General features: G+C 41.0%; 1 protein-coding gene across 7 annotated transcripts in view; it reads right to left on the bottom strand.

Moving 5' to 3' along the window:
- Positions 1-14,496, bottom strand: part of HDAC7 (histone deacetylase 7) — a 424,630-nt gene that overhangs the window by 29,427 nt on the left and 380,707 nt on the right. For all 7 annotated transcript variants that reach the window (XM_089691382.1, XM_089691381.1, XM_089691384.1 and 4 more), the window contains one exon: positions 3,896-3,945. In XM_089691382.1, coding sequence (XP_089547508.1) covers positions 3,896-3,945 — 50 coding nt within the window. The remainder of the gene's footprint in view (positions 1-3,895; positions 3,946-14,496) is intronic.

Below are 14,496 nucleotides of genomic sequence, written 5' to 3'. Positions count from 1 at the left end.
CATTATTTTGAAAAATGTCATATTTAAAGAGGAGATGAACTCTGGAAGTTGTGCCCAAAAAGGGCCAAAAGACTAGTCACCAGTATTGCCTGTGGTCTCTCCGCTATGGATTTGTCCCTATTACTGACCTAACAAGCATGCTCTGTACCGTGTCTTGCACTGTGTAGAATTAGCCACTTGGTAGAGGCAGAGCCTTGCTTCTCCATGCCAGATACTGAAGCAAGGTGAACAGTGAGCAGAACAGCAGTGACATCACCAATTTTGCTCCAAATCTCCTGAAACTAGCAGTCAAAAACAGCAGATCCATCGCTTCACAATGAAGATACAGCTTTGAGACTGCAGGCACAGGAGTGGCTAGGAACCGTTAAATACTCGGAAGTGCACTGCTACACAATACAAAATATACATTCATCAGGGTACTGCTTGGGTACAAATACTTCTAGATTTTTTCTACAACACTGCAGACCATGACTTGCTGAATTTATCATCTATGAGAAGGCACATTTCCACAGTTAGTACTGCTGCCTATAAAGGATAAGATTACCTTTTTTAAAAAAATATTAAATGCGCGTATTTTTTCAGGTAAAAAATATACATTTACTATTTTTTTAAAGGATCCCTTTAAAGCATTGCACCTGAGATCAGCAGATTACAGGTGCAATTTCAGGCTCCTGTAAACTGTCAGTGTAACCATCTGCCTGTACCTTGATGTAATTCATTAATTTACAGAACTCTGTGAATGAATGATGCGGCTGTGGGGGCGGAGCCCCACACGGCCATGTTCTTTTTATATTGTGACAGTGGGTTTGGGGAGATAATCATAGGCCCGATGTCAAGGGTGGTGGTCAGGGGTAGAGCTGCAGGAGCTGGAGCATGTTGAATGTTCCACCACAAAAATGGGTGGAACATGTAACATGTTTCCAAAGGTGTGAACTTATCCTTTAGGAAAAAGAACCTAGGTTAGATAACCCCCAGGACTGTCTCTGAAGACAATTAGGACATTCTCCTATTGCTTGTGTGACTATGGTGAAGTAAAAGCTCCAATGGGCCAGGGGATGATATGGAATGGTTATTTGTACTCCAACAGTGCATATATGCTGGATCTTGAAGTTTCTAATTATACAACAGTAAAAAAACCTTTATTGTGGTGTTGGCATAATAGAAACACAGCTTTGACTATATCATGCAGTGGTGGTGTGCTAAAAATCACCAATATAGTCATCCATGTCCACAGCTGCATTAGGAAGCGACAGCTTTTTCTATAGAATCCTCCTCACAAGAGGAAAGCAAGGACAAGAAAACTCCACAGGTGAGATCTTCAATGCAAACTTCCCATAAGCCCGCTCACTGTGGGCTTTGAGTATTCCTACTGCAATAAGTGCTTGAATAAGGAAAGAAATCACTTGAAGGTGGCTGCCCCAGTAGGAAAAGTGGGGAATTCATAGATCTCAAAGGCTCCCTCTAAACTCCACAAGACGTTTTCAGACCTTTCTGGATTGCTTGGATGCATTGTAAATGACATTTCTTTAAAAGGAACAACCTTTAACAGCAGCCACTGGCTTCTTAAGGTTATATTCCAATGAGTCATCTAATGCCATTTTAGCAGACAAGCACAACTGTACCATTTCCACCACTGGGAGAAATAATGGAATCGGGTAATATTAAATTATAATAGCAAAGATCATATTACAATCGTATCAAACAAGTCATTTTTTTATCATTCTCTTGTTGACCAAGTTCCTGGTCCACATACTGAGCCACTAGAAATGTATTTTCCAAATGCCAGTTGGTAACCCAACACTAGAGTGTCTGACTGTATTACCGGAGGATGCTCAAAGCCAGATCTTCAAGTGCTTATGGATAAAGCGCTTAATGATTTTGGGTGAGGCAGCAGCCTGAAAGCCAGTGCCTGCCCATGCCTCTGATCTCAATTATGGTTTGTTTTTAGGAATAAACGCACTGGAAAGGAATTTATTTTATCTTTTTTTTTCTTCTTCTTTTTCTTTCATTTCCCGTGAAACATCTTGTTTTCATCAGAGTCGCGTCAGCGCCAGGGAAATAACAAAGGAGACACGGAAAAACCTGGGGGATTCTGGACTAATCAAGGCCATGTGTGAGGCCTTAACTCAATCATCCCCTGAGGTTTAGCTGGCACAAGGCTCAGCTTTGGGTGAATCACTCATGGGACTCAGTTATGGGGACAAGTGAGTGTATCTGGTCAGGGTCCTCGTGGAAGACAATGCACCTCACCATAGAGTCCATGATGCATAGAGATGAGTTGGAAAGGAAATTTCACAGATAAATTGAAAGACCAATGTCATATTTAAAAGCGAGAAGTTTTTTGGATGTGGATAGAGCAGTGAGATTTTAGAACCACTGACAGGATTTTATCGTTCTCTGTGTCCCCTTTAGGAAGTTTCACTCTGTCTAAATGTCCTGATCATCAATGTCACCAAGAATGAAAGGAAGGAAAAATACAACATTTGGAAGATTCCACCAGCACAGGATTAAAGGGGAAATCTTCGAATGGGCATGCTTGTTTCTGTGGCAACTGTCTAAAAGGACATTTCCTTACAATGGAAAGATAACTGCTCACTTCCTGTTGAGTCTACATAACAGGAAGTGAAGCAAAATCTCCATAATTAGACAGAGATGGCAAAAAAAGAGAAAACACTAATAAGTGGTTTTAACCTTTGCTTATTCTATCCAAAACGAAAAACTGAATAGTTTTGGGTTTAGGTATACTAAGTGCTTTTTAGTCTGCTTAACCGTTAAGAGCAAAAGAATGTGTTTTCACGTATTCCATGTGTTAGATGAAAGACTCCCATATTTCCCTGAAGGATAAGGAACATGATTTCTAATGTACCATTAGCTGGGAGCTTATCAAAGGGGACAGTTGGGAACATGCATTCCTACTGTCTCTATAAAGAGGTGCAATCTTGAATAGATTGACTTCAAAGTATCCCACTGTCAGCACATACTGTAAGATATATAGGTGTTACTCCATCTGAGAGAAATATATGGTGAAATCAAGATAAAAAAGAAGCAAAAGATCACGCTATGAGCCCAAGTGCTAGGTACAGATGTGATGCAAATGCACTGTAGGAGCAACAAGTGACCAATCAAATATCAGCTATTCTCAGACTATTGACAAAGGGTTACAGGTTACTATGGGTTAAATCCCACCTTTTGCCTTAATAAATAAAAGTTATTGCCTGAAGAATAAATTAAAGCATGAACTGGATGCAAACAAAAACACCTTTGAGTTTTCATTGCTCCAGCAGCTGTTCTTCTATAACTTACCAAAGGTAAAACATCTTCTCAAAACCTCTGACACACCTCTACGATGGAGGAGGAATCCTATTGTGTGTATACCTTAATTACAAAGGTTCATCAAATATTTACTGTAACATAGCAAAAAAAAAAAATCGCTAAAGTGGTTGTAATGACTCAAGGTTTTTTTTACGTTCATGCATTCTATGCATGAAAGTAAAAAAACCTTCTGTGTGCAGCAGTACCTTCAGTCCCTCTAATACTTACCTAAACCCCATTGCAATCCAGCGATGTGCACAAGAGCTGAGGACTCTCCCTCCTCATTGGCCAGCAGTGGGAGCCAATGGGAGTCAATCACAGCCAGTGAGCCAATGAGGAGAGATGTGTGTTAATGGACATGCAGAGCAGCAGCTTGGGAGCAAGCCTGCTTGAGTGCCCCCATAGCAAGCTGCTTCCTCTGGGGGCACGCTGCAGGAAGAAGGGGCGCCAGCAGGGAACCTGAGAGGAGGAGGATAGGGGCTGCTCTGTGCAAAACCACTGCACAGAGCAGATAAGTATGACTTGTCTGTTATTTTTAAAAATATGCCTTTAATATCACTAAGACCTTTAGAGAGAGACTTACCCCAAGTCCTCCACATGGCAGCATAACAAACATCCTCTGCGCAAGAATTCCTAAGAGGCAAAAAAGAAAATATAAGTAGCCTGAAATACAAAATGAGAGAACATTTAGAGAAATGTGACATCTAGCAAGCAAGCTTGCTCTTAATTATTTGATACTCAAATTCTCACTGGTCAGATACAGGTTTAAAATTACAGACGTGTCCTAATGCAGCTTCCACATACATTTGTAAATGTATGCAACTAAGACGTGTGGTGTTAAAGGCTAAGTTCACCTTTAGAGCACGTTACATAATGCACCTGAGTAACATATAACATGCTCCCCTCACCCCCCTTTCACCCCCATGACAGCTGAAGTGCTCAATGAACTACAAATGCACTGATCAGCACACCCATAGTCCATTTACTCTTCCTCCAGCTTTCTAACTGAAAGCCCATACAGAGGTACAGGCAGAAAACTGGGGGGAAATGTGCAGGAGCCTAACATTGCACCCATGATCCATTTACCATAGGTGCAATGCTTTGCAGGCTCCTCTAGGAAAAAATTTTAGCTGTCTTTTCAAAAATGCAGAGCTGCAGCTTGAAACATTTAAAAAAATGTAGATCAGTGGAAATGCAGAAACAGGATATAATGTCACAGTGAGCTTAACACAAACATCCAATGTGGAGGATCGTAAGCCTGAATATAACTTTGGAGAAGCAAGATACAAACTGGTCTATCAAATGTAAAAGGTAAAAAAAGGGGGTTCCAGCACTGTGCTTTTGATTTAAGGCACAAATCCAGCATTTCTGCATATTATAAATGGCACATGATGTAATGGGGACATAACACATTCACTGCATTGCTCCATCATTTGTTGATGATGATATTCTAGCCTTTTTTTTCAGCATGAAGCAGTGAAGCAGCAATGAACTAAACCAAAGTAACTTCTACCTGTATACACAACTCTTGGTTTGTATGTTCCCGATGTGAACTGCACAAATCTTTTACGACCTTTCATCCTGGTCAAGTAAACCAAGCTAAGTAAATACATTTGGTTGTATAGTTCTTAGTTCAGTATAATACAGATTACTAGGATTTTTTTATACAGGCATACCTCGGTTTACAAATTTAATGCGTTCTGTGGGACTTTTCAGATTGCAAAAAATTTGTAAACTGAAACGCAGTTTCCCATGGGAATGCATTGAGAACCAATTAATCTGGAGGTCAGAAAAAAGTAAAAAAAAAAAAAAAAAGTCCTTTATCTGTCTTTAAACTCTTTATAAAGTGCACTTTAAAGCCATAGTACTGTACAGGGACATGACTAATAAAAATTTGTAAATGCATTGAAAAACAATTAATCCGTTTCGGAGTTCAGAAAAAAGTAAAAAAAAGTCTTCTCTGTTCAAAACTCTTTATAAAGTGCACTTTAAAGGCATAGTACTGGACAGGGACATGATTTTAAATAAAAACGTAAATGTATTGAAAACCAATTAATCCGTTCGTGTTGAGAAACAAAATTCGTAGACCGAGCCATTATTTTCAATGGATTTTCATTCGTAAACCGAAAATTATGTTAACCGAGGTGTTCGTAAATTGAGGTATGCCTGTATTCAACTGAACAAATGTACATCAATGTGATGACTATGGAATCCGTTTAAATAGACTAGTCCTACATAAAGATGAATTGGCAGCTGCTGAGTACACTCTTGCACTATACTGTACATTCTGCATCAAAGTAAGAGTAAAACAAATCAAACTAAATTACATTACAATGACTCCAGCAGTTTGCTACCTGGCATTAATAATGATAATAGTAGTGCATGCAAGAAGGGTAAATATACTGATATATGGAAATAGATATTTTTGCTTCCTAAACACATATTTCAGCAGGGATAGGCAACCTTGGCGCTCCAGTTGTCGTGAAACTGCAAATTATTTATTACAGGTACTAATATAGTGCTATCAATTTACGCAGCGCTTTACATATAAATTGTACATTCACATCAGTCCCTGTCTTCAAGGAGCTTACAATCTAAGGTCCCTAACTCACATTCATACATACACATACTAGGGCCAATTTAGACAGGAACCAATTAACCTACAAGCATGTCTTTGGAGTGTAGGAGGAAACTGGAGTACCCCCACACAGGCACAGGGAGACCATGCAAACTCCAGGCAGGTAGTGCCATGGTTGAGATTTGAATTGACAACCCGAGTGCCTCTAGGAGGAAGTGCTAACCACTTACCCACTGTGTTGTCCCTTTATGCAAGTCATACCTGTCGCTGCCACAGTTTTAGAACCAGAAACGACCTCTCCTGCGCTCTATGACCCAGAATAGGGGTGGATTATCACTATTGAAATCATATTGTTAGTAAATACTGTTGACATAATTTGATGACACCTTTGCCCCTCCTCCCAACCTGAGACTGCCCAACCCAGATGGGAGGGTCCAGCTTCAGTCCTAGGGTATATATGGTAGAGAGCACTCATTATTCAGTTAGCTCTGATGAAGAAGGGATGCCCTTCGAAACGCGTCAGCCGTACTCTGAGTGTCCACCCCTATGATGTGACTCGCACAGGCTTCACAGTTCTAAAGTTCCTTTGAGGACTTACATGCTTGATTTACTTCGCTGTTTGTGAGTATCATTCTGTATTCAATAAAATTATGGTTTACTGAGGTAATGCGCAAGGTTGGTGCGCTTTCTTTTTTGTTTCGCTGCCACAGTTTTGCAATTCCCCATGGACCTTGTAGTTCCAAAATAGCTGAAGTGCTGAGGTGCATGTGTGAACACACACACATTGTTCAGCACAGTTCCCGATACGCACAGCTCCTTTTTCCATACTGGCTGCATACATATCATAAACAGACTGCTATTGGAAAGTGTGCATACAAATCTGTGTATGGAAACATTATAAAAAAATATGGAATAGCAAGCAAGTAATAAAAATAAAATGGCAATAATGTTCAGTTGGTTTTCTGAAGAACAGCCTAAAATGTCTATAAACAGATCATACACTGGAGCTACAAAAACATGAGGATGTGACTAACAAATATACAAAGCACAAGCCTCACAGTAGGGCTCTGTCATTTTTCCTATATTAGTATGTGGGGACAAGAAGATTTCTTCTATTTTTAAAAGTTTTAGAATTAGCATTTAGAGTAGAATCACAATGAATGAATAAATGGAATACAAGCATGCTGATCTACACATTTGAAGTCTATTGAGAACTACAAGCCATCAGACGCCGTGATAGGCAGGACTTGTAGTTTATTCATTCAGAGATCCCTGTGAATGAATATGTGTCTGTTCAGGCAGAGCCCCGCACAACCGTGCCAATTCTATGTATGACAGTGTCTGCAAGGGAGAAGAACACCTGTCCACTGTCACAGGGAGGAGTGTGTGGAGGGGGGGGGGGGACTCAGAAAGGTGCTGGAACATGTCACACCCTAAATACGGCTGTACCATGTCACATGTTCTAAAGGTGAACTTAGCATTTAAAGTGTTACTAAACCCAGGACCCTGCATTCACTATATCTGGTCTCCCACACTACACACAACATGGAAATGCAATTATGTTACTAAATATAAACAGCTAAATACCTTTTCTCATCAGCAGTTAGAGCAGTCTTGTGACTTCTATCAGTGTCCAGCCCAGCACTAGCTAAAGCTTTTAGGGGGAGTTTTCTTTCTGCTCTATGAGAATGCAAAACCCCTGACCTCTGTGCTGATTGGCCCTGCGCTGATCACATGAACTCTCCCAAGAAAAAAAAAAATCTCTCTAGCAATACACAGCAAACTGAGCATGTGCAAAATGTCTGTGGTTCAGTCTGTCTTATCAGGAGATAAGAGGAGGTAGCTTGAAAAAGGGGAGGAACAGAGAAAAAAGGATCAAACGGCCTTTTTACACAATGCAGAGGATTAACCCTCTAGGTTCCACAGTGAGTATAACAAGCATGCTTTAATGCATATACAGGCTGATTTTACTGTTGTGGGTTTAGTAACACTTTAAGGAAGAAAACAAATCCAATTGCAAGACAAAATGATACCCACTGCTACATTCCAGCAAAGCTGTGGGGAGCAGTTATTGGAAATTATGTTCACTCCGATATACAAAATTCAACATTATATAGCCAGCAAAAGCAGACTCCGGAGCCATAGCAGGAGGTTTTCCTTCTTCCAGCATGATTATGTGCATATGAAGTCTTGCTACACAAAATCTAGACCGCTGTATGAGCCCACACGAGGGCAGCACAACACAAGCAAATGTAAATCAAGCTCATGTTGGAAATCCTTCCCTATTACTGATGTCTGGTTCCCAGAGAAGGGCAGCAATTGCTGAGTTACTTTTTTGTCTCTGGTGCTGACAAATAGATTTGTAATCGTACCTAAAACGGATTGATGTGTTTGAACCATGTTTAGGGAAGTTGCCACTAAGAGCTAACCAAAATAGAATCCTGGAGTCCTGGGTCGTTGCCCTGGCCTGGATTTATATATTTATATGCTGCCCACTGCACTAACCCTATGCTGTGCTCAGTACTGTAGTAATGTGTTGTGATCTAAACTTTATCATGGCTGCATCCAGTCAATTTCAAACTATCCTTTTTCAACTGTCAGTTTGTATGGTAGATTTAAAGCTACAGTTGATTTAAGCTTTTTTTCACCTACTGCTGCAGTCATGTAACTTACCTGTAATGCCCCATGTCCTGGAGGCTGATGGTTCTGGTAGAAATCTCCTGTCCAGTGGTGCCCAGTCCTCTTCACAGCTCTGAACTACGGGCACTGAGGGGGTTAATAGCTTCAGGTCTAACACAGCAAATACATTTCAAAAGACAGCTCACCCTTTCCTCCACTGACAAAGATCTACTCAGCTTCTGAAATGCATTATAATGTTAGACTTGAACAGGGGCGGACTGACCATTTGGAAACTCGGGCCCGGAGTCAGTAGGGGGCTCCATGAGATGCCCCTGGTACCTTTTTCATAGGTTTTTTTGAGTTTGGGCAAGGACACAGGGGTCCCATGATCCCCTATTGCCCAGGGGCCCAATGAGTTGTCAGTCCGCCCCTGGACCTGAAGCGGTTAACCCCTGCAGTGCCAGAAGTTCAAAGCTGTGAAGAGGACCGGGTGTCACTGGAGAGAAGAGTTCTACAGGATCAGCCTGCAGACATTCGTCAATAAAGTTATGTGATTCAGCATTAGGTAAAAGTGTTTTTTTTTTTTAAACTAAACTTCCCCAAAAAGGACAGTTAACAACAGTTGAATATTTTATCACTAAGACCGATAATGAAATGAGAGCAATATGTAGTAAACACTAACAATCAGAAATCAGTCTTCCGATTAGAAGATAAATAGGTTAGATTAACAGACAGACAAGAGAGGCAGGCAGATAGACCAGCAACACCATAAACATTAAGCCCTCATGCACACTTGAAGTTTTGATAACACTGGTAACATTAGCTGTGTAAAGTCACATTAAAGTCAGCTTTTAAGCATTTTTGCATTATCGTTTAGTGGTGTTTTTCCGCGATTGCACTTTTTGCTGTTTATTTTGGTCAAAAAAAGTCCAAAAACGCTGGTTTGCGGCGTTTAACCGTGTTTTGCAGCGTTAGAGCGTTTTTACAGCTATAAAAACTCCTCTAGAAACCCACTAGTTTTGGGGGTTTTTTCTGCCAAAAAATGTCCCAGCCAAAAAATGTTGATTACAGTCTATGTGTGCATGGACACATAGGATAACATGCTGGGGAGTTTATTGACTGTAGAAAAAAACGTCAAAAAAACGCCAAAGGTCAAAAACAGCAGCTGTAAAAACGTCCAGTGTGCATGAGGGCTAAATGACCAAGGCATTATGTTAAGCAGACCATGCACGAGTCGAAAAACCAAAGTACTATTGACCGAAAAACTAAAATAACCTATACGATTGTGCCATTAATTGTTTTGATTTTCAAAAAAAAAAAAAAACCCGCATGTTGGATCAGGGACTTTCGATTGCGGGATGAAATTGTGTGACACACTAATGATGTGAAAAACAAACGATTCGATGATCGACACAAATTTTGTTTATCTTTCGACTCGTCTATGGTATGCCTTAGACTTTATTATTTATCAAATGATGATAGATCAATCTGCTAGCCCTCATAACAGTAGACCCTTTCCTCAGGGATCAGCTGACTTGTGAGGTATTAGCAATTCTTACTGTGCACCAATATTATTTGTCTATACTATTTAATAGATACTTTATTGACCAGTCCCATGTTACAGAGATACCAATTTCCATTCAACCTACAGTGTGCCAATGGATGAAATAGGTGGTTAGCATTACTATTGCCTTGCAGTGCAGGTGTTCTGGATTCCCACACTGTGTTTGTACAGGTTTTCTGCAGGTGCTGTGGTTTCCTTCCACAATCCAAAAACATGCTGGTAAATTTGTAGCTTTCTACCTATATTTCTCCTAACAGTGTATCAGCACAGTCATACCAAAATATACCAGTGTTGCGGACATTGGACTTTAAGCTTCCATAAAGACAGATGTGAATGGGTCCTGACCGCCCTATAGCAGATATACTGCTACAGGGTGGCACAGGTGCGCAAAATCACTTATATATACACGTGATTTTGTACCACCAGGTAGGGGGCGCACGTGAGGCCATTCGCAGTCAATCACCAAGTCCCGGACAGTAATTACTCGTTGGACAGTGATTGGTGAGCATCTCCAATGGGGAGGTGAACTGTTTGTAAACAAAATAGTTCTCCCTGTCAGCTTGTGCACACTGCTTTGGATGGCTGTGCATAGCCATGCAAAACAGTGTGCTTACAGTGAAGCACACAGACACAACACATAGTGAAACTGCACACAGTGAACCCTTTGATTGCCCCTTATGTTAACCCCTTCTCGCCCAGTGCCATAGTACAGTGTCCATGTTTTTTTGTTGTTTTTTTTAGCACTGATAACTGTATTGGTGCCACTGGGGATGTCAGTGACACCAGGTCAGTTCCCCCCCAGTGTCAGAATGCTCGGCGCAGTCCCGCTATAAGTTGCTAATCACCACCATTACTAGCAAAAATGAAATAAAAAAAAAATCCCAGTGTCTATACCACCAGTTGTACACATTATAACTTTCACATAAACCAATTAATTTACACGTATTGGGATTTTATTTTAGTAAAGACATGTAGCAGAATACATTTTGGCCTAAATTTATGACAAAATTAGATTTTTTTAATTTTTTTTTACTGGACATGTTTAATAGCAAAAAGTCAAAAACATTGTTTTTTTTTCTCAAAATTGGAGATCATTTTTTATTTAGAACGCAAAAAATAAAAACCGCACAGGCGATCGAATGCCACCGAAAGACAGCTCAATTCGTGGAAAAAAAGGACATACATTTAATTTGGGTGCAGTGTTGCATGGCCGCGCAATTGTCAGTTAAAGTAACACAGCGCCGTAACGCAAAAGGTGGCCTGGTGAGGAAGGGGGGTAAATCCTCAGGAGAGCAAGGCTGCAGATAAAAGCGTAGCAGTGCTATATAAACAATAAAATGGCACGTCCACGGTGTGTATTTTTGGTCAGGTCTGTATAGGTATTATTTCCTCACTTTGTGTGGTTAAGTCAATGAGATCCAGAGAGCACTTCCTCTTCAATGCACAAAGCTATTTGTCAACATGTTTTCTTTCCCCACAGTCTGGAACGCCTGACTCCAGTTTTGCTTCTCAGCAGGTCATCAGTTTGTAAAAGGCTGCATTAATTCAGATCCTTGTTTTTACCCACCGGATCACACTTTTTATATTTTTGCTGTTACGTCACCAATACTTTGTAATGTGATTTCCCATTTGCAAATTACACTTCTAGGGTCGTAAAATGACAATAAGAGGAACCCAACATATCCAAATATCATGTACAATAGCATTTCTAAAGCAATCACTCTTCAGTAGACATCCATTTAAGTACTCCAGGAGTTCCTGCTGAATATCAAATGAGTGCACATCAATCTCCCCTCTTAGCCCTGGTTCACACTATCCTGCGTGCTGTGGACTGGTTGCGGGTGCAGGAATCGCACCTGTTCACGCATTTGCTACCACTTTGCGTTGCTCTGTGATCCCCCAGCGGCTCCCCTGTGGATGCATTTTAAAAAAGGTGCATGCACCTTTTCCTTGCCTGAAATGGCATGAAAAAAAAAAAAGAATGACTGGGCTACCGTGCCCACATAAATGATAGGGCTTCTGTGCCCATGCAAACACGGCACGCATGTCCCACACTAGTGTGAACCGGGCCTCAGGCTTGGCCAGCTGCTGAGCCCCAAGCAAAATAAAGCTTTGAAAATGCCAGTTTCTTAAAGCTTTTAGAATACAATTGTTCTGAAACACAATTACAGAAACGTGGCATGATCTGATCTCAAAATTTTAGGATAGGCTGAGGAAGTGATAGAGTAGACAGAAACTAGATTACAGTGACAATATCATAAGCTATATGCATCAGATAGCAGGAGTAACATTTAATAATGTATTCTTATTTATTACAGGTACTTATGTGAATGTACAAAATGTGTAAATTGAGGGCACTACATACAAGTCCCTAACCCTCAAGGAGCACACAATCTAAGGTCCCTAACTCACATTCATACATATACTAGAGCCAATTCTGACAGGAGCCTATTAACCTACCAGCACATTTTTGTGAGAGGAACAGGAATACCCGGAAGAAACCCACACAGGCACAGGGAGGACATGCAAACTCCAGGCAGGTAGTGCCATGGTTGGGATTTGAACCAATGACCCTAGTACTACCAGGTGGAAGTGCTAACCACTACTTAGCCACTGTGCTTCCAATCTTGTAAGATATCTATGGTAAAACGTATAGCGTAAATAGCTGGCATTGATCCATACTATGTTAAACCCTAAATGGGAAATACTGTCATGAACAGGCATAAGCAGTTCACAGACAGGCAGCAGGATAAGGCAAATAGGGGGATTTACTAAAACACACAATCTGATGCAGCTTTGCAAAGAAACCAACTTCCAGGTTTTAATGTCAAAACTTAATTGAACAAACTGAAGTTAGAAGCTGATTGGTTACTATGCAGAGCTGCACCCGATTCTGTGTGCACCAGTTTTAGTAAAACAACCCCAAAGTGTAATCAACTCCCTTAAGCCCCACTTGACATATACACTAATTGCCAAACGTATAATCGATTCAGGTGTTCCAATCACCTCCATGGCCACAGGAGTATAAAATCATGCAGACTGATTCTAAAAACATTTGTGAAAGAATGGGTCGCTCTCAGGAGCTCAGTGAATTCAAGCGTGGTACCGTGATAGGTTGCCACCTGTGCAATAAGTCCATCCATGACATTTCCTTGCTACTAAATATTCCACGGTCAACTGTTAGTGGTATTATAACAAGGTGGAAGCAACTGGGAACAACAGCAACTCAGCCACAAAGTGGTAGGTCATGTAACATGAGAGAGCAGGGTCAGCGCATGCTGAAGCGCACAGAGTCAATAGCTAAAGACCTTCAAACTTTGTGTGGCCTTCAGATTAGCACAACAGTGTGTAGAGAGCTTCATGGAATGGGTTTCCATGGCCAACCAGCTGCATCCAAGCCTTACATCACCAAGTACAATGCAAATCGTTGGATGCCGTGATGTAAAGCATGCTGCCACTGGACTCTAGAGCAGTGGAGATGTGTTCTCTGGAGTGACGAATCACGCTTCTCTGTCTGGCAATCCGATGGACGTGTCTGGGTTTGGCGGCAGCTAGGAGAACGGTTCTTGCCTGACTGCATTGTGTAAAGTTTGGTGGGGGGGGGGGATTATAGTGTGGGGTTGTTTTTCAGGGGTTGAGCCTGGCCCCTTAGTTCCAGTGAAGGGAACTCTTAAGGCAACAGCATACCAAGACATTTTGGACAATTTCATGCTCCCAACTTTGTGGGAACAGTTTGGGCATGGCCCCTTCCTGTTCCAACATGACTGGGCACCAGTGCACAAAGCAAGGTACATAAAGACATGGATGACCATTCTCCCCATTATATATACACTACGTGGTGGTTATACAGAAGGTCATCTTCTACTGTCTAAATCCTTATTACATGAGAGATTATTGCATACATAAGTAATACTGTTACCCTGACATGAATACACAGGTTCACACTGAGGAGGGTTGATGTAATTTTCCTATATTGTCTATATGGTGAATTTGCATGTTTTACTTAGATGTAACCATGTAAGCAGCACCTAGCAAACTTATGCAGTATCAGGTTATGTGCACTTCTATTGTTACTGTAGGTTTGTAGTATCTAGACCATGAAGGTTGTAAATTACAAATCAGATCTCCATACACATGTGAATAATCTCTGCTGGATGAAACTGTAGTGTTGGTAACGGCTAGTTTGTCTCTGAACACACAAAAGTAGAACACTTTCAGAGGCAGGCTTTGTTTCCTGGTATAAGCCCAGACATGTGTGCAATGTTCTCTCAAACAAGCAATGCACATGCACACACATACACACACACACATATACACACACACACACACACACACATACACACACACACACATATACACACACACACACATACACACACACATACACACACACACAAAAACAAAAAATACGTTACCAGCTGTT

Source organism: Staurois parvus, unplaced genomic scaffold (genome assembly GCF_062004578.1).
Source record: "Staurois parvus isolate SC_StPar_1 unplaced genomic scaffold, SC_StPar_1.0 ptg000562l, whole genome shotgun sequence".
NCBI classification, from domain to species: domain Eukaryota; kingdom Metazoa; phylum Chordata; class Amphibia; order Anura; family Ranidae; genus Staurois; species Staurois parvus.
The sequence above is the reverse complement of the archived record's forward strand: the minus strand, read 5'-3'. Positions and strand labels throughout refer to the sequence as shown.